General features: G+C 34.2%; 2 protein-coding genes across 3 annotated transcripts in view; one reads left to right on the top strand and one right to left on the bottom strand.

The window, feature by feature from the left end:
* Window positions 1-4,829: 4,829 nt before the first annotated feature.
* On the bottom strand, window positions 4,830-22,036 carry CETN3 (centrin 3). The gene is made up of 5 exons (XM_019462806.2): window positions 21,923-22,036; window positions 20,009-20,144; window positions 17,893-18,007; window positions 12,009-12,200; window positions 4,830-5,244 (listed from the first exon to the last, which is right to left on the bottom strand). The coding sequence occupies exons 1-5, from the start codon at window positions 21,937-21,939 to the stop codon at window positions 5,201-5,203; spliced, it is 504 nt and encodes a 167-aa protein (XP_019318351.1). The 5' UTR covers window positions 21,940-22,036; the 3' UTR covers window positions 4,830-5,200.
* Window positions 21,949-23,570, top strand: part of POLR3G (RNA polymerase III subunit G) — a 103,274-nt gene continuing 101,652 nt past the window's right edge. For both annotated transcript variants that reach the window (XM_053907205.1, XM_019462803.2), the window contains exon 1: window positions 21,949-22,063. The gene's annotated coding sequence lies outside the window, so the exon portion shown is untranslated. The remainder of the gene's footprint in view (window positions 22,064-23,570) is intronic.

The raw sequence follows: 23,570 nt of genomic DNA, 5'->3' as shown, positions 1-23,570 counted from the left end.
TTCCATTAAGTATCCTTATTTCTTTCATTACAGAATAAAAACCCACTTTAAAATATTTTTAATTAAGTATAAGATGAAAGTAACCCTGCTGATCTTTGATTCTATAAAATGTCAGTAATCTTCCTAAAATTATCATATAATGAAAAAATATCTTACATATTCTCAGACTAGCACAAGACATACAGGTTTCCAGGGTTCTGAAGAAAAGGATAATTTGGGTTTTTGTAGGCAGATAATATTATTAATGATTTACTTAACAGAGCACACCTCACAGAGGTAACTCGAATGTAAATATATTATCTCATATAAAAGATTTGATTTCACTAGTTTTATATTTAACTTGGCAAACTTTCAGTCTTAGATGAAGCTTTCAATGAATGCTTTAACTATAGGACAACAGATACTGAACACAGAATCAGGAAATGTAAACAAATGATCTATTTCAACTGGATATGGGTGAACCTAGCCTGCTTAATTAACCAAGATCTCCAAGACCTAACTAAACTGTCATCCACATGACTGCCATGCTGCATTCCAAGAATTCCTGCTTGCAACCCAAATCCTGAACAATTCACCATTCTGCTATTAAAATGACCTATACTGACCCCTTCTCTAACACATGCACCTCCACTGAGACCTAGAAGAGCTTTGCTTTAGAGTATCATGTCCAATCCATAAACCCTCCTCCTCTCCAGCTTGATGTCTCAAAGACCCTCCCACACATACTCTTACCAACTGAACTCCTAAACCCAAGCTTCCTTCCTTTCCCTACTAAGAATTTAAGAGTTTTTTCTTCATTCAATCAATTCTCCCTCCCCCAATCTTTTCCACAAAGGCAAATTGGAAAAAAATGTTCTAAATTTTACTCTCAAATTGACAATGTTTTTAAAAACAAAATTTTTTTAATCTTTATTTTTCAGGGAGAGAGAGAGAGAGAGAGAGAGAGAGACCGATCAAGAGTGGGGGAGGGGCAGAGAGAGAGGGAGGCAGACACCAAAGCAGTCTCCAGGCTCTGAGCTGTCAGCACAGAGCCTGACACAGGGGGTCAAACCTATGAATCATGAGATCATGACCTGAGGTTGGACACTTAATGGGATAAGCCACCCAGGCGCCACTCTCAAAATGACAATGCTTTGAGTCTTCACTACTCAACATGTACTTTCTCTATAAGTATTTGCTTAATATTATATTTTCAATTAATATGTTTCATTCCCAAACATCTAGTTTTTCAATGCGCTGCCCTATAACTATCAACTAAGATTATTAGCTTCTAGAGGTATGGCACCAAACACTAACTCCCAAGGAATAACACATAATAAAATGAATGCCATGCTAGATTAAGCATACATGTTTAATCAATGCTTTTGCTACTGAGCTTCTGAATTCCAGATTCTTTTAGTTTTATATTTTTTAAAGTGTGATCCTTTATACCTTGAGATACTCCATCAAAGTTACTGTAAGAAAGTATAATCTAGTGGTTCTGAATAGACCTGGAGTCAGAAAAAGCTTAGGACCAAATTCTAATTCCAATTCCTGTTACCTGGAACAAATAACTTAAACCCTGTAAGCTTTTGGCTTTCTTGTGTGTAGAATAAAGTCAATCTAATAGTATCTATCCCAGAAGTTTATTAAGATTAAAATTTATAATATATGTACATACCTATGTGTGTCTGGAACACTGCAGCACTTAATGTTACTTAATTTTTAAAAAGACATTTCCTTTATAAAACTTAGCTACACAGCATACATACAATATTCATGTGAAAAAAAAACCTTTTATTTCTATAGTTTCTTCTAAGTGTAAAGGAAAACACATAATCTTCTCTAAATTAACAATGGTAACTATCCTCAGAGATCAAGTATCCAGATCTCAGACTTTGCCTAAGCCAGTTTTGAACACCTTTTGCCCCAAACATAAATGACAGTCTCCCTCAACCCCCTACACTAATAACCTAGTTCCAATGATAAAAAATATATATGGCCAATTGTGCTGGTTATTAAGCTATGTTTTCTCCATAGCTCCAAACCACAATTCTATACTTAACTACAAAATACAGGGGTTGGACCTCTGTAAACAACATTTCTCCTTTGCTAGCTGAATTTTTCTTGGGCTTCACTAGGGAGGACTAGAAGAGTGAAAAAGAAAGGCAGCAGGGGAAAGAATCCTGCTGTTTCCTGTTTGCTTATTGTTCCTATCCGCATGTCCAGGGCAAAAATTCATCATTCCAGTGGCAGCACTTGGTTCCAGCCTCCAGCTTCTTATCATTACCCAATACTGACAATACCCTTTCCTCAAATGTCCCCAAGTCCCTGCTCTATAGAACCTTTCCTCCAAGCTTCTAGTTTCTGCAATCTCAACCTCTATCTTCCATTCCCTCAGCTCCAGACATGGTACTTGCTTCCTATAGTTATCTATGTCAGTGTTCCCTTTCTGAGTTTTTTGTTCTCCAGTATCAAATTAACCTATTCCTATTACTACACTATTAAAACATCTAGTTGTACTCTTCCTCCTGTCTGAAATCTGACATTGATATTATTCAGAGGGGTGGGGATAGGAGTTAAAAAAAATTTTTTTAGCCTTTATTTTATATAACATCTTTATGCATTACTTATGTAATTTTTAAGTGATTTTTAAAAAATTCTTTTGCCTTCTTCACACTGGTGTTCAAAACATTGTAATCTTTTTAAAGAACACACCACTAGTAAATCCCCCAGAAAATTTATTTCCAGAGACTAGTATCAGAAAGATGGCTTTTGAAGTTGAAGCCATTAGCCACTCAACTGGATAATCTACTTATTGTGGTGTTTGCTGATGTAAGGCCATTAACACAGGCACATCAACTTAATTTTAAAGTCTTCCATTAGGAGTGCCTGAGGGGCTCAGTTGGTTAAGTGCCTGCCTCTTGATTTTGGCTCAGGTCATGATACCACCATTCATGAGTTCAAGTCCCACTTCAGGCTCTGGGTTCCATGCTGTGAGCATAGACTGCTTGGGATTCTCTCTCTGCCTTTCTTGTGCTCACTCTGTCTCAAAATAAATAAACTTAAAAAAAAATGAAGTCTTCCATTAGAAGTATTGTATGGATTTTCTGCAACAAAGAATTCAATAAGCCTAGCACAGTACCCATCATTTATTAAGTGCGTAACAAGTATGTTTATTTCCTCCACATCTCAAAAACTTACCACCACTCTAACCTAAGGGTTGCTAATAGGCACATACTTTAGAGAACAGGCTCGTTAGCTTGTAACAAAGATGAAGGAAAAGACCTTAGCTGACAAATCCCAAACTATCAAGGCCAGAACAGCAATTAAGCAGGCAAGTTTAGCAAAAACAAATATTTTTATACATCACAAAATGCCATTTCATGAGAAATATGACAATATGATAAATGAGATGAATATCTACCTCCACTTCCTTCTTTCTTAAAGCAAATTCACTCTTTTCTTTTTATTCCCACCTCTACTAGCCATTTTATTGGCCTTTCAACTCTATAGTTAGTTAACAGTGAAAAAATTATCCACACCCTTCTGCAGGAGAAAACTTCCAAAAACATGACGAACTAAGGTGGGCACTCTTCCCTCAACCCACAGTAAGAAGGGAAGAAACAAAACTGCTGGTATCCCAAAGAATAAGTATTTATATTAAGAATAAAGAAGTTATCTTAGTAAGCGACAAAAAGTAGCTTGGATTATTTGTTCTAATAAAGTGGCAGAAAACAAGCAAGCCTAGATTTATTTTTATCTGTGTTTTACTCTTCACTTTTATTTTTTAATTTGCTGTAAATCAACATATTTTGTGATCAAGACATAGAAGGCAATTCATCAATAAGGGTGATAAAATTTTTTTTAATTTCAAAGAATATTTGTTGCCCTGGATATTGTTACTACTGTGAGCACTGATTTCATATTCAAAATTAAATTTTAATATGGTGAGCAATTATCTTGCTTTCTAGTTAACTATTTGAAGTGTCACCACTGTTATATTATTCCCTACTGATTTGTTTGTTAAATTTCTAGTGGGTAACTCTTTATGGAATACTCTAGGAAGCTCACAATATTTCAAGTGCATCAAATTATTACTGTACTTTAAATTTAAAGCAAGAAATCTAAAGAAAGGTCACTGAAATAGACAACTTTCTTCCAGAGAGTCCCTACCAGCAGGAACCAGATAATTAGTGAAGGATCAGAATGGGTACCAATTCCCTACAACCTATCTCCCATTACCACTTGTCTCCCCCCTAACATACATTTCTACAAGGCAGAAGAGCCCACCAATACCTGGAAAGTCTGTCTCTACTGTTTCCTGCTGAATCACAAAATGTTCCTTTATACAGGTAAAACATAATCTTAAATATTTCTGTGGCTTAGTTTTCTATTTTCATCATTGTGACGTTTAACTGAGTGATAATTATCTTAACAGATCACAATTCCAAAATTTAAATCTTTCATTTTGTCAAGAAATCAGACGATTCAAACTGTACTCAATTAGTTTAAGGAAATATCCAGATTCAACTGTCACAACTTACGTTAAGACACGAGAAGTGCTATCGAACGTAATACATGAGGATAAATGGGTCTATATGCACACTTTTTCCTTCCAAACTGCAAGACATGACTCTTAAAAAAGGAATTATGCGTGTATTGAGTCATCATCCTGTATTGAAATATAAAATGTCAAACCTGTAATGGAAAAATGTGCTATTCTGTTGCTATTTGTATTTCAATTTTTTTTTCTGAAACTAGTAGTTCAAAGAGAAAAGATTTAAGAAACATACTGTTGAGCATTAACAGACACTCGGAATCAAAATAAAACAGAAAATTTACCATACTTTAAAGTACTACTAAAATAAAGACTTTATTAATGAAAGTCTGCATAATGTGTACATCAAAACAAAAGTGACTACTGATGCCGAATAAAAAACTTTCAGAGAATGTGTACCACGTGATTCAATTTTTTAAATTTTATATATATATATATATAAAAGCTATATTATAAATACAAAGCTAAACTATTAGAGTGCTAACAATACTGCTCATACAAAGAAAATTAACAGTAGTAAAATATGAATACATAAGACACTTATTTTTGGTCCTTTTGGAAAAAGAGAACTAAGTTGGGTTTCTTTTTAACATGGCTCCAGCACAAAAATAGAATATGAGATGTAACTGCAACATTCTTAGTGTTTATCCTTGTAATTCTTTAAATGTCACCCGTCATAATAGCAATGAACTCCTCTTGATTTACTGCAGTAAGAAAGAAAATATAAGTCAGAAATACAAATTTTTCACAGGACAATTGTACTATTTTATACTAAGTATTTTTAAATTTTGTATTATACAAAATTGTTAATAAATTAAGACATATTATTTTGCTTTTACTTCTTTGATAGGAAGTTGACCACGTTTATTAAGTAGAACCTCATGAATACAAAAATATATAATGTGATAAACAATATGAATATAATATTAATGACAGAAAAGACATATTATTTAAGTTACAAAAAAGTCTATCATAATGACAATATTTACATACACTAACAAAAATAGTTTTAAAGCTTGAAATTTTTAATTTTTTAAATGGTTAAAAAAGCCTCTTTATTATCTTTATTCTATGAGTTCATTTAGCAATCCCTTCCTTCATAAACAAGTTTAAATCTATCATACATGTACATTAGAATTCTAAAGGAAGAAAATATAGAATTTTTTAAAAAGTCAAATTGTTGTTTGATTTTTTATATATTTAAAAGCCACTTAAAAAAATTTGAAAACATCTAGAGTAATAGTAATTTTAAAGGGTACAAATTTAATCTTAATTAGCTAGATAATACAGCAACTATAAAATATAGATGTAAATGCAGAAACCATCACTCATAAAGAGAAAATGTTACCAAAACTATAAATAAAGTTCAGTAAGAACCTACAGTGTATAAAGCACCATATTTAAGAAGGCAACCTAGAAATAAATAGGTAATAATCTTATTAAATAATTTTTAAAACCAATATATACAAATATACACAATTACTAATAGAAATGTTCAGAAAAGAATGCTCCCTCTTTGTAAAACAGGTGATTTCATGGGGTCCAAAACTTAACACATACCTTAACAAAACACTGGTTATGAATGATCATTTTGATAATAATAGTAACACTGAATGAGGAAAAGAAAGATCTGGATTCCAGTCATATCTCTGATACAGAACAGTTCTGTGTCTTAATTTTTTCATCTGAAAATACTGAACTACAAGATTATCTTTTTAGGTTGTTTCTACATGGTAATATATGAAAACATTCCAATGACTCAAACATTTTTAATTGCCTAGTGAATGCCTACACCATCCTAAGAGTTGTGTAATATACCAAAGCAGACACCAGGGTTCCTAATCTACAGTATCTTGAAATTTAAGTGAAGAAGATATTAGGTAATATAAAATTATTTTTAGTTTTCTTAGGAGTAACAATGGTATCATAATTTTGAAAAACAATATCCTTATTCTTAGCAGATGCATGCTAAAATGTGAGGGAGGTCAAGTTCAGGACATATTTTTCAAATGATCCAGAAAAAAAATACACACTACAGACAATGCAAATACAGTAAAATGTTAACTGCTGAATCTAGGTAGAAGGGGTAGAAGGTATAAAGGTGCGTATTGTACTAAACTAATATTTTTTCCCTCTATGGTTGAGAAAATTCATAATGAAAAGTTAGAAAAATATTAACCAATTAAAACACACTGAGGAGATGAAATATGTACATCAGGAATGAAAAAAATATACTGGTTCCAGTTTTAATAATCATGTAAGTCATGTTTCATACCAGAAACAGAGAACTGCTGTATAAGACAAAACATGATCTATTATTAAAATAATACACATATCTATGTTGAAAAAAATTCCATCATAATGGGAAAAATCATTACTTCTGAGAAAAACTTCGGCAAGAATAAATCTTGATTTGGGCTCTAAAATAAAACATAGGATTTGGTTTGACAGGAAGTGGAAAGAAAGCTAAGGTATGAGAATACCTTCAGCAACATAGTTAAAAAAAGAAATAGTGCAAAAATAAGCTCTAAGAAGTTAAGAAGAATAAGTTGGCCAGAAGCTGGTAATGAACCATGAATCCATGCATTTCAATACTAAACATCTGCAAGACATTATGACACAGTAGAACACATAACCTGTAATATTTTCAATGATCTTACAAATTCTAGTAGTGATCTTTGACTTTCGTATAGCTTCATAACTTTCTCCATCAATCATATATCGAGTTTCTATACTAATAAATCTAGCACAATACCCACCTTTAAATAGGCATCTGATAAAATATTTATTGAATCAAACAAATATAACACTTTTCTCCTACACTGCCTCTTTTATTTTATTTTTCATGTTTATTTTTGAAAGAGAGAGAGAGAGCAAGAGAGCATGAGCAGGGAGGGACAGACAGAGAGGGAGTATCACAGAAGTCGAAGCAGGCTACATACAGGCTCTGAGCTGTCCGCACAGAGCCCAACACAGGGCTTGAACTCACAAACCCCACAAACCGTGAGATCATGACCCGAGCAGAAGTCGGACGCTCAACCAAGCCACCCAGGCGCCCCTCCTACACTACCTCTTTAAACAAAATTTTCATAAATCAATCACTTCATTGGGTTAATCTTATTACAGGTATTTTAAATACAGAATTTATTACCTAATAAAGATAAATTATCTACAAATTAAGTAGATTAAGTACCTTAGAGACTACCTGGCTTTAGAGGAAAATTTTAGCAAAATTTAGACAAATTTTAGCATCTGAAGTGACAGTTGAGTCTTTTATTGAATACTGAGTATTGAATATTTTATATACTAAAATAGCATGTAATTTTTAAAATTCCATAAACATAGAAACCTAATTTTATTTTTTAGCATAAGAGGTAACACAGTGTTATGGATAAAAGCATAAACAGGTTATAAATCTCTTGGAACGTTAGTTTCTTCATTTATAGATGCATCCATCTATCCTATGCATTAATATAGATAATACTATATTTACTTCACAAAAGCCATTATGAAAATTAAGTGACATAATACACAATGTAAATGCCAAGCACAGAATCTAACAAGTATTAACTACTAAATAAGTGTTAATACTTATCATAATTATTTAAAAGATGGTCCACTTTGGGTTTTTAAATGTTGATTTTTCCAAAAATATTTACTGTGTTTTACAGATCTTGGGAGTGATAATTGGGAAAGCATTCTTTCTGTATCATTAGCACAGCTCTATTTAGATCTTGCATTATATTTTTTTTTCCTTTAACTCCTTCACTGTATTTATTATTCTAAATACACAATAAACATTTCATTTTCACTGCTCCTAAATACTAAAGTATGAAAAATTCATAAAGACAGAAGAATTACCAAAGTCTACAAAAAAAGACAGCAAGTATTATGATCTTTACTAATTTAACATATACAAAGAAAACAGGTTATATTTAAACAAAACTGCAGCCAAAAGAATCCAAATTAATCAAATTAACAAGTTTTTCTAAAATGCCACTCATACTTTTTCCAAAATAGGCAGGTTTTCATACAGCTACAGAGACCCATGTAAGTTATGGCAATATCCCAAAGCCAGACTAAAAATGGATTACAGTTCATTGTTTCTGAATATGAAAATGTCTTTCAACAATGATTTCCTGGACTTGCCACAATAATAAACTTAGTACATCTTGTTTGAGAAACAGATAATATAAAATAGCTACTATGAATTCTGAAAAAGTGTATTTATCAATTACAAGAGCATTTATAGATATAAATAAAAAACAGTAGTATATGTACGCATGTGCAAGACTATTATTCATATGGTCAAAGACAATATTTGATGCATACACCTAGACCCCATGTAATACTTCAGAAGTCCCTCACCCCCCAGAAATTCAAATCCCAGACTGGATACTAGATTAGATGAATTTAATATGTTAAGAACACCTTCCTCCACTTGCATAAAAGACAAATCTTAACAATAAAAGATTATGCACCACTGTATTATATTTGTAACCAATCTCTTAGAAAAAAAAGAAAAAATGTTACTTGCCTGTTAGTCATTTAACCAAATGACAGTAGGATGCCCAAGCAACAGTTATACAGTGACTTAAAGTAAAGTTAGCATTGAGAACCAAAGTAATGTTTTAAGTAAGTATGCACTAAAATCTTCAAGCAATGGGGCTTGAACTCTTGAGTTTCAAAAGCAACAAACAGAGCGGACTAACAAGAGATGTAAGAAATGGGACACATTTTCTATGCAAAGTTTCGCATTGTTTAAATTTAAGAGGCAGCTTCATAATTAATATTTTCCTCTAATGTCAAATTAAGCTAATACCAAAACCTAATTTGCATGTGCCTAACACAGGAAAAGAAAATAACTCTAATCTTTTGACACAGGTAGTAGCCGTTACTGACGATTTATGAAATAGACATACCAAGATTTTCTATGCTACTTAAGATAGTACCTTTATAAAACAGAGCTGCTTTGAAATTAGTTAGGGTAACAGCCAACAGCTTGGTAAGACACAAAAATTTTTTAAATATGAAGGCAGTGGATACTATCTTTGTTTTAAAAACCATCTTTGTTTTAAATATAAACAGGGGCACTTGGGTGGCTGAGTCCGTTAAGCATCCAACTTCGGCTCAGGTCATGATCTCACGGTTCCTGAGTTTGAGCCCCATGTTGGGCTCTATGCTGACAGTTCATAGCCTGGGGCCTGCTTTAGATTCTAGGTCTCCCTCTCTCTCTGTCCCTCCCCCACCTCTCTCTCTCTCTCAAAAATAAACATTAAAAAATAATTAGACTCTTAAATACAGAGAACTGAGGGTTGTTGAGGGGATGGGGGAGAGGGGAAAATGGGTGATGGGCACTGAGGACACTTGTTGGGATGTGCACTGGGTGTTGTGTGTAAGCAATGAGCCATGGGAATCTACCCCGAGAACCAAGAGCACACTGTGCACGCTGTATGTTAGCCAATTTGACAATAAATTACATTTTAAATAAATAAATAAATATAAATCTATCAATACCCTTCAAAGAACTAGTATTAAAAAAAAAGTTTTATATTCCTTGAATAATATTTACATAAATATGAGAAAGTATAATACACAACTCTAAAGTACAATCTACAAACCTGAACTTATAGCTACTGTCTTACCTCCTTATTAAAGCATGACAGTATTGCCAAAGTAAAGTATGTATTATGTACATATTTATGTATGTATGTATAGGTGATACTCTATCAACATGTATCTACTGTAATACACACTCCTGGGTCAGGGCTTTAAATCAACCAACGTCAGAGCACTCACTGTGTTCAAGAAAATGCAGGAAAATATAAAGATGAGTAAAGATACAAAAAAAGGAAAACAAGTTTCCATTTAGTAATAGGCACCTTCAAATATCTTCCTTTAAAATACTTACAACCACCTGGAAGGTATTACCATTCTCACTTTAATAAATGGGAAACCACAACTCAGAAAACACTGAAAACTCGCACAACATTACAGAGCAACTATGTAAGTGGCAGAGATTCAATTCAAATCCAGATCTGTAGGTTTCCAAAGCCTCAGGCCTTTCACCCTATAGGATTCCATACTGCTCTTAAGGAACTTATAATATATTGGAGAGTTACACATGTAAATAACTAACAGAAGGCATTGTACAGAACTGTCAAATACCGTGTTCCTCTAAATGCTATGGACCCTCAATGGCAGTCTCCATAACTCATACAGAGGCCACCAGAGGAGGCTCGAGAAAATGGAATTTTAAAATGAATCAGAGAGAAAGACTAACATTTTAGCAGACAGAAACTGGCAATTAGAATATTCTAGGATTAAGGAATGGCATGGCATAAAAAAGTGTTTTCAGGGTAGAATATATTTGGTCAAGGCATGTATGTATGGGAGGTGAAAGTTAAAGCAGGACACTGAAGAGCTCAGTAGGAAATAAAACTGGATAGTTAGGGCAGAATCTATCTTAGAGAGCTTTGAAATTTACTCTGTAGGTAGTGAAGAATCATTCAGTGTTCGAAGAGAAGAATGACATCATCAAACCTGTATTTTAAGAAAAGAATGTTATCAAGAAACTAAATTAGAGGGTAGAGGCTCATAGGCATAGAGGGCAATTAGGAGGGTAAAGGGACTGTAGAGTCAGTGAGGGCAGAAACCACATCTGCCTTCCTCATTGTGTAGCAGCACCAGATTGCACATAAGGCACCATATCCAGCAGGCATTCAAGGAAATAATGAATGGGGCTATAATAACATTCCTACAAAGAAATTAGGGCCAGAACTAGGGCAGCAGCAGTAAACAAAGACATAAAACAGTTTCAAAACATTTGAAGAGTAGAAACAATAGAACTTAGTTACAGTTTAGAAGAGCATGTAGTTTAAGGAAGAAGTCATTAAAGGCTGATGTTTTATGGGTGCCTGGGTGGCTTAGTGGGTTAAGCGTCTGACTCTTGATTTCAGCACCAATGATGATCTCATGGTTTGTGGGACAGAGCCCCGTGACGGGTTCTGTGCTGACAGCACAGAGCCTGCTTGGGATTCTCTCTCCCTCTCTCTCTGCCCCTCCCGACTTTCACACACATGAACACAGTCACTCAATCTCTCTCTAAAAAAATAAACACTTTTTAAAAAGTGGACATTTTTTACCAAGTAGCTGAAATTTTGGTGATGTTCAAAAAGGATTTTGGTGATCCTCAAGGAAAGATTTTGGTGATGCTCAAAAAGTAAAGTACCTTCCTGAAGTGTGGAACTTGATTTTACAACCAGTTTATTTGGTTTTAAAGGTCTGCTTCATTCTAAATTGAATTATGTGAAATGTTTATGCAAAAACCCCACTATAGGGTGAACAACAATTATACCAAATAGAGATACTTTGCAATGAGTCTTGAAAATCATTTGATTTTAGACAAATTTACTATATGCATATATCAGTAATAATACCTAAAATATGTGTTTTACTCAAAACTTACTTTCTCCATCACCATCTTTATCAAATTCTTCTATCATAGCCCGAAGTTCTTCATCACTCATGTTTTCACCCAGTTCTCTGGCAACACGTCGCAAATTTCTCAAGCTTATTTTACCTGAATCATCATCATCAAATAGTTTAAATGCCTTTAATATTTCTTCATGTGGATCTCTTTCCAATATCCAGTCTGTCACTACAGTTAAAAAGAAATTTTAAAAAAAATTTAAAAACACTTCATAATCACAAATGCATTCATGAAATCAAAAAGTACTAGATGAGAATTAAAGTTGTGAATCTTTCAACATTTAGTTTGATAATAAAATGCCAAATCAGAGCCCAAGAACCCAAAAGGTAAAACTCAAATTATAAAAATCAAATCTGGGTTTTAAAATTTAATCTTTATGTTATCAACAATTCATCCTATTATAAGAGTAAGCAAAACTATCACACACAGAGGCAAAATAAAAAGGACTACATACCATATTTATTTAAGGTCTACCATTATCAAGAATTGTACTAGGCTCCACTAACACCAAACAAAAAAGTCTAGGAGTTTGTAACTTAGCTATAGAGATGGTATATCAACAAAACAATTAAAGCTACTTAGATAAAAGCTGTCTGATGGCTGAACTTAAGCACATTATGGTTCCTTAAATTTAACCCTGTAATAAAGACCAAAAATTCCTGACAAATTCACTGCCATCATCGACAGAGATACAATTTCAGACAGACGAAAATTCTACCGATAGCTTCATGATTTGAGGAAACTCTTGGTTTTCAAAAATATGAAAAGTAGTTACTGAATATGACTGTAGCAAGAACCACCTCTCCCCCTCTGCCCCCCAAAAAACAAAGTCTGGAAAGATCTCTCTAAAATCACGCCCATTTTGTTCACCAAGATAATAACTCTCAAAAAACTACAATTAAAAGTGAGAAATATCAGACTTCAACAGCAATAATATACTCTAATAGATTAAAGGTAGTAATATAGAATAATGTAGTAAACTTAAACACTATTTTTAATATTCACAGTCATTAATCAATAGCCACAACAATAAAAATTAAAGTAACAATCTGTGGTATAAAATTTTTTCAGTTACTAGATAAAAATCTGAAAATATCTAAGTAAACATCTCTGAAGTAATTCTACAAGCTAGTCTACTACTATAACAAAAATTATTTGGGGCGCCTGGGTGGCGCAGTCGGTTGAGCGTCCGACTTCAGCCAGGTCACGATCTCGCGGTCCGTGAGTTCGAGCCCCGCGTCGGGCTCTGGGCTGATGGCTCGGAGCCTGGAGCCTGTTTCCGATTCTGTGTCTCCCTCTCTCTCTGCCCCTCCCCCGTTCATGCTCTGTCTCTCTCTGTCCCAAAAATAAATAAAAAACGTTGAAAAAAAAAAAAAAATTATTTATGACTTTCATCATGCCATTAAAAATAATTCAGTTCTAGTAAGGTTGACAGAATCATTAAAAACTTGCAAATGCTTATAGATGGAAAGTTTAATGCACTCAAAAGGAAAACTACAATTCAAGCCCACAAAAAATTATTGTTGTTTTGCTGTACTATCACTGTATTTGGTTAAGTAAGCTTTAGAGTAAGTACCTATTTAAGCTAACGTTAAATCATCTACATATACGTTTAATAGTTTTCTATTACCCGTTAATTGTATCCAAAAAGTCTTTCAAGTAACTAATTGAAGTATATTACTATAAGTATGCAAATAACCCAAGCTCATAAATATTCAGTCAAAAAGGAGTTGGCATATACACAGCCATAACACCAAAATAAAATACCATGCTTAACTCTATGGCTCATACTCAACTTATTTTGAATTTAGTCCCAACAAAAAAGCAGGACAAGGAAAAAAAAAAGTGTTAAGAAATTTTCTTCACCAATTAAATAATTTACATGACAGGTGAACCAAAAAAGCAGCTTGCTGAGAGTATTAATGTACTTAAAGAAGCAACAGGGTGATGTGGGGAACAGATGGGGCTCCAAGATGTATAAATTCTTATCCCACTAGTGCTTTAATTGTGTTAGTTACTTCAGACTTATGTGTATATATAATCTTTTATCAATACTTTGCCTTAGAATACAACTTTTCTCAGGAATTATAAATACCCATAATTCTGGACAGCTAAAACATGGTATCTTTATGGTGACTCTCCTCCATGCCTTCATGCTCTATTCCTATTCTACAAAGTAGAATTGTAAGAAACATTTTTTTTCCAAAGAAAATAAATCAACTAATATACACTTAGGTGACTTCAATCTAATTCACAAATTGCTGTCCATGTAACTTTATTTTCAAATTATACTACCATAAATATACTTCCTAAAAACAGTTAGACCTTACACATTATAAAAATCACTTAAGAACATAGCACATTAGAAAACATCACATTAAAAGTTAAAAAATCATTAAAGGTGCTGCTAGAAATACAGCTTCAACTATATTTCTCACTGCCTTTTGGGGGTTTCTATCCAAAAATACAAGTTATTTTACACTCAACATTTCAGAATTCAAATTCCTCCCACTATCACCAAGATAGCTGTTGTTTTGATGCCTGATCTCAAAAAAGATAACAGCATCATTAACAAATAATCTCTCATATTTGAAGTCTGAACATTTTTTAAGCTGATTAACCTAATCAGCGATTTATTACTACAGCGCTAAGGATACTACCCTTTTTACTCTTAAATGGGCCTCTCTCTTCATTCTCACCACCCTCAGCATAAAAAGTCTATTATTTTCTGTCTTCAGTCTCTCTGCCCTTCAACCCATCTTTAATACTCTCAACAGAGTTACCTTTCTAAAATATATCTTCTCTTCCACAGAAATTGACAATGATCATCTGCTGACTAAAGTCCAAGCTCTATATGTAATGCAAGACTACCTATTTGGCCCAATACTATCTTCCACTTCAAACATACTATACTTCCAGTACCACCCTGTTGTTGCTGTTTTCTCTGCCTCCAATGTCTTTCTCTACTGCGTCCCACAATCTTCTCCTTAGGATGAAATCCTATTCACATTCCCAAAGGCCTAAATTAAAAATCCCCTCTGCAAGGTCTTCTTCAATTGCTCCAGGCCAAGAATTGACAATTCTTTTTGTTGTCAAAAAACAGATAGTAAATATTTTAGCCTTTGTGGGGGCATAAGGTCTCTGTCTAAACTACTTTCTCTGCCAACTCCTGCTTTAAACAAAATTATAATTTACCACAGAACACCACAGCTTATTATTACTTACATTTAAATGGTAAGCTCCTTGAAAGACCCTCTTGGTAACTTCTAATTAATTCCCCTCCCTCAACCCAACATAGTACCTAATGCCAAAAAAATCAGCAAATATTTGTTAAATAAGCAAAGCAAAATGGTAATACAATATTCTATTCTAAAGAGGCAATGGAATGTGCCCAAAGATTCTGGTTACGTGTCAGACTTCATCCAGAAATATCTGTGGAACAGTATCCTTCACTAGTAATAGATGATACCTAAAACTAAGACTCAAATGTTCTGATTTTGAGTTATCTGTCCCAAAGTATAAAACATACCTTCATCTGTGGTCAGTTATTATTGAAAAATAATCCACAAATGGAGAGAATACAGAGCTCTTGACTTCAATTTCTAAACAGTAATAAATTTTTATTTGACTGATGGTATTTTCAAGCAGGTCAAAAGCCTAATCTTTGAAAGTCAGAGAGAAGTTTACCCATGGCCATTAATTCTGGAAGAAACCCAGTAATCATGCTCTCTTTTTTTTTAAGTTAATTTATTTATTTTGAGACAGAAGGAGGGAGACAGAGAGAGAGGGGGGAAGAGTAGAGAGAGGGAGAGACAAAGAATCCCAAGGAGGCTCCACATGTCAGTGCAGAGCCAGAGGCGGGGCTCTAACTCATGGACCTGTGAGATCATGACCTGAGCCGAAACCAAGAGTCGGAGGCCTAACCTACTGAGCCACCCTCATACCCTGTTATTAACACAGAAAAGATGGAGGGTCAGGAAAAGGTGAATATGGCATGGGACTTTGGCTTCAACTGCTAATAAGATCACAAATTTAAAACTGTATTTACTTAAGATGATATGTGTTACATAAAATTATTAATGACAATGATATAATGCTTAAAATAGCCTGCAACTATGAAAACAGGGTAATCAGAAAAATATAAATACATGGAATATAATACTTTTTATGTTCCAGTGATGCATGTACAATTATTACGAGGCACTAAAACACAATAAAACAAAGACAATTTTTAAAGTAATACTAACAAATACTTAATAGTACTTACTATAGCTAGGCCCCTTGCTAAGCACTTTACTTATTAACTTATTTATTCCTCACAACCCACAAGATAGCCCCAATTTATAGTTGAGACACAGAGAAGTACAATGACCAAATTATACAGCTAGTAAGTGGCAAAACCAAGATCTGAACCCAAGCAATCTGGTTTCAAACTGTCCATGCCAAGCCACTACATTGTATCAAATGTGCCTGAATTGCAGCTCTTTCCTAATGGTATCATTGTCACTATATCCTAACACCTGTCTATAAATAATCTAAGTTGGAACTTGGACTAAGATCATGAACTATACAAGAGCTTCAATACTGAAAGACTGAAAGAATAAAGATGGCTCTCCTCCTCTCAATAAATCTACCAATTAGAAAAAACGAAACAAAACAAAACCAAAAAACCACACGCAATATGCTTCCCAAAGGGACAACCTGCTTCTCTAAACAGTTATTTCTCAGTGTATAAATTGAAGTTCTTCTGTGTTGTGCTTTCTTTCTCTTTTAGGCTCATCCTTTAATTTCTCTCTTCACTTTCATTTTGAGTTTTCAGATTAAAAAAATAAAAACAATGATTTAATGATAGGACTCTATCTTTTCCATATGTACTAACTGCCATTTTTTTTTTTTTTTTTGCTTTGTGTATTGCTTCTTGCTGAATATTTACACAAAAAGTTTCTGTATATGTGTAACTGGATTTGTTCCTAAATTTTTTACATCTCTAAAAACATGAAATGTATATATCATGACCCATATAAAGTGGTTATCAATGGTTTAGAAAATTTATTTAATAAAAACCTGAATATACATACATTCTACGTATAATATTCTACATAATGTATTTAAATTATAATAACAAAGTCCTTGCCTTCCAGAATCTTCTATACTAAAAAGCCTGATATATGCTGTAAATAATTCACTAAAATCAACTGTATAAAATTCAATCATATTAAGCTCATGACACATTATGCTTAGTTGGTTGTTCTACAATGATTTTTCCTGCTTAAGTCTGCCAAATGCCTCCTTTACCACAATCTTCTCTCCACTTGCAACTTTAAACAGATGACTTTATTCACCAAGATCAAGTCACTCAGAGTATATAGACCTTCATAAGCTGTGTCAACCTGAAGGCATGCCCTTCATCTAGAGCCAAAGATAACAAATGCTACAGGTTTTCTCTTCTCCCACTCTGCCAACAAAAATCACACACCAGAATGGTCTTAGGAAATATTTTCCATACAAAAGGATACCAAATTTTCTGTTTTACTCTAAGAAAATAATTTTTTGATCATCCTTTATCATGTAATATAAACACATATTACTTAGAAAAACATCCTCCCACAAAAAGTTACACAATAGTTCCTTAGAATCTTTAGAACTAAAGACAAAATGATAAATTCCACAGGGAAGCTGTAAATCTTATATTTTCTTTGAAATTAAGTAAAAAGAGTGTCCCCCGGCCCCCATATGAGATCCACATTATACCACAATGTTCTATAACAAAATTCCATAACCCAGAGAATTAAAAAAATACTAATATTAACCAGAAAATTTCCTAACAAGTGCTAATTACAAAGACTATTAAAATACACACCAACTTCATTAAAATCTTCAAAGGTGATTTTCCCTGTGGCTTCTCTGTCATAATCTTTAAGAATCTTCAGTACATCAGCTTTTTTTACATCAAACCCCAAGGCTCTCATTGCCACCTTTTGGATTAAAAGGGAAAAGCAAATTATCAAGCACTCTTTCAAAAGAAGTGACTTCTAATTCTTAAGTTTTCAGACTTAAGAGAGGCAAACACATTAATGAAACATTTAATTCTGTTGCATGTTTTATATCTCTAAAAAAACAAAGTGATAGTTTTTCTCCACTACTGAAATTAAATGGCAATTTTTTTCATTTATATATCTTTTATAGGACATACCAATCAAGTGTTTATAAAATACACTTTTTATATATTTTTATATAAATATATAAATATATAAATATATAAATATATAAATATATAAATATATAAATATATAAATATATAAATATATAAATATATAAAATACACTATTTATATATTATATATATATTATATAAATATATAAATATATAAATATATAAATATAATTATATATATAAATATATAAATATATAAAATACACTATTTATATATTTTTATAAAATATAAAATTATAAAATACTATACAATAGGCTGACGTAGTGTACAGATCATTCTACTTATTTTTTAAATGTTTATCTTGAGAGAGAGAATCCCAAGCAGGCTCCACGCCGTCAGCACAGAGCATGATGTGGGGCTCAATCTCAGAAATTATGAGATTATGACCTAAGCTAAAATCAAGAGTCAGGTGCTTAACTGACTTGAGCCACCTAGGCACCCAGTATACAGATCATTTTAACAAGTTATTTGCTCTCAAATGATTAACAACCAAAATGCAAAAAAAAGGCATAGCATGAATATTAAAAATTTATACAACAGAAGAGATAAAAGAATGAAAATAAGAGTTACCATAAGAATCTACACGATTAGTTGTTAAGTAAGTAGTTCAGGTCCCTGAGTTTAAAGAAAAGATCCAAGATCCTGTTTCTGTTAACAAGAAGAGAGACATGACACTGACTAAAGAAGTCTTACTTGGAGAGGTTCCATTTGTTCCCTGATGTATGGATGAAATAAAGTAGAAGGGCAATAAGAAAAGGATGACTGGTATTAAAACAGATACCATAAAAAAGAGGTTTGAGGACAGTGAAGAGAGCTGCTTATCTTACCTGAACAGGAAGAGCTCAGGTGGAAGCAAGTGGTTAGCAAATGAGAAAAGGAGCTAGTAGTAAAAGTGTGGAGGGCATTCAATAAAAATTAAAGGAATGTGAACTTTATGCAGTTCATAACGAGGAGCCACTAGTTTTATGAACAATGAACAAAATGAGGAAAGAATTTTAGAAAGATGAACCTGATGGTACTATACAGAGTTAACTAGAAGCTCTAGGTAGGAAATAAGATCCCAAACCAAAATAATAACAATGGCAACAAATGGAAGAGACATTATAAAGCAAGAATGGATCAAAGCTGGGTAAGTAAAAAAATAAATAAAAAAAATAAAAAAAGAACTAAAGAGCTATTAAAATGTTGCCTTTCTCATTGTGCTAAGTGTGAGATCTATACTATCCTAAACACCAATTTTCCCTTGCATCTTTAGAAATAATTCTAGGCCCTAAAATTGACGTTTTTCCCCATTAGCATCGTGTCAACATCAGACATCATTTATGTTGTCTGCACCAGAGAAAGTACATAAAGAATATACTACTAACATGTTCAAATTAAAAGAGAAATAACACTCTCACAATGTGAAAGAAGAATGAGTCACCAAAAACCAAACAAACAAAAAACAGTGGGAAGAAGAATACAGTAAAAACTGTTTAAATCTTATAGTTTGAAATCTTTTAATTATGTGAATGAAAAATAAGGCCTTGCATAGAAATTTATTTTTATATTTAAAACACTATTCATTTTACAATATGAAAAGGAATTTCTAAAAAGATGTTAGGAGTATTATTCAATTTTCTTATAGCATTTAACTGTGAACATTTAAAACGGTTTCATATTTCCAAAACCAGTTAAAATACTTTAGAAATGTATTTTAACCAATTATCAAAAATGAACATCATTTTAACAGAAAAATATGTATTTTACATTACACTATTACCTTTAATTCATGATAATCTATTGCTTCATCCTTGTCTGTGTCAAATAGTTCAAAAGCATCTTTAATTTCTTGTTTCTGTTCTTCAGAGAGTTCTCTTCTTTTTTTCCTCTTTGTTTTGTCTACCACAAGCTCATTTCTATGAAATGAAAAGAAACAAAGTCTTTTTAGCCTACTTTAATTCTATTCTCCTATGCATCCAGATGATTAAAATGCAACAAAAAAACTAACCGATTGAATAATTTTTTAAATTTCTAAAAAGGAAGTTATGTGGGAGAATCAGAAATCTTCCGTACATGAGCCTTGCTCATTCCATAGTCTAAGCTGCTATAAATTTGCACTTTCCAAAAGTGAAAAGTATTACAAGTTATTCAAAGAAATGAAGACCTTTCTTTCCTTCTAGCTTTGCATTTATTCTCACTGATACTACAGACGAAAAAATCAGAACTTGAATAAAAAACATTGTTTTTATGACAAAAAATCGCCAACAAAAGAACAAAGCATTCATTATTTACATTGCTCTAAACATAGTGTTAAAAAATCAAAGGAAAATTCCTAACTGATGATCGTTATGTATTTGGTTTACTTCTGATATCACTTATAAGTTACCTAAATTTCTACCCAAAAAAGTTTAAAATTTAACAATTAACTTACAAAGTATTTCAGCGTGGTAGGTTACAAGTGATTTAGATTACACATAAGTTTGGCACTTTATTTACAATTTCTTTCATTGATATGTCTAAACAAACCATGAAAACGCCAAAAAAAAAAAAAAAAGAGAGTATTTGTGCTAATTTTCTATAATAAAGTGAAGAGTCTATGGTTTTGTAAATCTCACTTGTAAATTTAGATTTAGTCTCTCATAAACTCTGGCAACTTTTTTAAAGGAAATTTTATTTTAAAAGCCAGAAATGTCCTCCTTAAGAGATACTGATCTTAGCGTTCCAAAATTTCAAATGCCGCTGCAACATCTGCATAAAAACAAGTTTTGAAACCCAACAAACTCATAAAACTTTAAAATGTAAAACTCGGGTTGATTTCAGTAAAACACGTTATCTATTTGCCTGTATTTTGTTCTCTAAAATCTACAACAAAGGCAAGAGATGATTAGAAAGTGACCGAAGACGTACAATAAATAAAGCTGAGGAAAATCGGTTTACACCAGCTCGAACATTTCCCGGGGTCATTTTCTCTGAAAGGCCAAGTCCACAACAGACCTACAACTGACCCCACGCAAGGCTCCCACAGGAATCTCCTAACCGAAGGCGGCACCAGTTTAGAGAGGCGTATCTAGCTATTTTTAAGGTATTGACGTCTACACGGGGCTGGGGGCAACAGACAGGGGGTTAGAGGTCGCAAGTGAAGGAAAGGTAAAGAAACTAAAAAATTTGAAAAATCTTAAGAGATTACCAATTAAAGTCATTAAAATGGGTCTCCGGTTATACCTTAATATAGGGCCCTAGCAGAAGAGCAGTGAGGGGTTAATGTTATTCCCAAATTTTATAGTTAAATATGATGACAGCACTGCCGCTGAGGTGGGGCCGTAGACCAGGAAGGAGGAGCTGAACTAAGGGATGCTCCATGGCCTGATTTCTCGCAGAAAAACCGCGAGAAGAAACATCGCGATATTTCACTCCCTCCTCGCAACGAAAACAGCCCATCTTTTTGGTGGTGCAAAGCCCAACGCACTGATAGACGTGTCTACCTCAGCAGAAATGCACGGGGCTCATCACCTGCGACACACCACGGCCCCCAGAGTGAGGGGTCCGGGCCCGGGAACGCTGGCCGAGACTCCTCTCCCTCGTCCCAAACTGCATCCCCTTCCTCGCCTCGGCCCCAACTGCCTCCCTTCCACACACACCCGCCCTGGGGCCCGCTGCGAGGTGTGGAGAGCTTTGCGGCCTCCTCATTACCGACCTCAGAGCTAAACTCATTTTCTCTTCGGACAGAGACGTTCCGCTCAAGAACGACCTTAACGCCCTACCCAAGGCAGCACGACTTCCACGAGCCGTTCAACAGACACCAACGACCTCAGCGGCCTCAAGGACCTCCCACAAGGTAGACACTTCTGAGCCGGATTGGTTGACATTGTTAATGTCCTGCCCTTTGAGGCGGAAGCGTCATTCGTCCTCTTCTCTCATTGGGTGTATCTAGCGTCAATCAAAGAAACCTCTCCTCCCTCTTGGTCTCTTGCCCCTCCTCCCGCCCTTTAGATTGGCCTGTTGCGGTTTCCCCAAATCCTTTGCGGAGCGAGGGTCTGGATATTTGCGTGGTAGAGGGAGGTTGGTAGCTGGACCTCGCCTCACGCAAGGAGGCCTGTAATCTGTGGCGCTTGTCCGGAGGCAAGACGGACAGCTCCGAGGGAAAGGAAGGAAGGGAGAAGAGGCACGCTGTGGGCTATCCTAAGTCTAGAAGGAGGGAGTAACCGGGGAATGAGGTCTGCCAAATTTGGCTTCGCCATGTTCTAAAACTTTGGGTGGGGGTTCTAAAACACAGGCTTAAACATCCTTTTCTCCCATTCTGATTTTAGTAGATATGAATCTGCATTCTTTTTTCCTTACAAACTGGCCAAGTGATTCTAAATCAGTTGCTCTGGGTTATTTTTGTGTAATTATTGGGTTGGATTATTAGGCTACTTACGGTGAAGCTGTACTTCACCTTCTCTTAGCTCTCTTTCTCCTTGATTTTTCGATAATGTCCTTCATTTTCCAGGGTTGTAAGCTGCTTATGCACATTATCGTATACCTTCACTTCAAAACTAACTTCTTGAAGCTCATTTGGGTAATTAATTTGTTTACTTGTTCGACACTCCTCCTAAGGAAAGCTGACTTCCTTAAAGTGCACGATTTCATCTTTCATTTGACGCTATTCCTAGTGCCTAATACAATGCCTCATGCATAGGTGCTCAATAAATATTTGTTGCCTTGAATGGAATCTTGCTGTGAAAACCCACAAAGCACTGAACTAAACTGTAAACTTCATAAAGAAATGAAATAGCTTGAATGTGGGGGTCGAGCAGGGGAAGGGGGAAGGTACGTAACACTATGGTGTATGTATGAAAGATATATATGTGTTTCAAGGAGGATAGGAGAGAAGAAAGTCTTCTTGAAGGATTTGACATATATGTTAGGCCTAGAAGGATAAGCTAAATTTGAACAAGTAAAACTAGTATGCTATTATAACTCTAAAAATTAAAGGTTAGGTGCCCCTGGGTAGCTCAGCGGGTTAAATGTGGGACTTTTGATTTGGACTGGGATCATGATCTAAAGGTTTGTGGGAGGGAGCCTTGAGTTGGGCTCTGAGCTTACAGCATAGAGCCTGCTTGGGGTTCTCTCTCTCTCTTCCTCTCTCAAATAATACAATAAACTTTTTAAAAAATAATAAAAATTAAAAGGTAAAGGATAGCTGCCCAAAAAACAAAAGTAGAAAACTTACCCTTTTAAAGTACTTTCATAAATCACCTTTGAGTCTAAATGGAAAGGGAATACTGCCACTAAAAAGGTTTTTGGTCCTTTAAAAGGGAGTTTGGGGCGCCTGACTGGCTCAGTCTGTAGAGCATATGACT

The sequence above is a fragment of the Panthera pardus genome, unplaced genomic scaffold (assembly GCF_024362965.1).
Source record: "Panthera pardus isolate Hobbes unplaced genomic scaffold, ASM2436296v1 HiC_scaffold_2, whole genome shotgun sequence".
Classification (NCBI taxonomy): domain Eukaryota; kingdom Metazoa; phylum Chordata; class Mammalia; order Carnivora; family Felidae; genus Panthera; species Panthera pardus.
This window is presented reverse-complemented; position numbering and strand designations above follow the sequence as displayed.

Coding starts and splice junctions, on each gene's coding strand:
- CETN3 (XM_019462806.2), bottom strand. Junction 18,008..20,008: donor TAGATTATCATGAATTAAAG/GTAATAGTGTAA, acceptor TTAATCCAAAAG/GTGGCAATGAGAGCCTTGGG. Junction 12,201..17,892: donor TGAAGATTTTAATGAAGTTG/GTGTGTATTTTA, acceptor TTTTAACTGTAG/TGACAGACTGGATATTGGAA.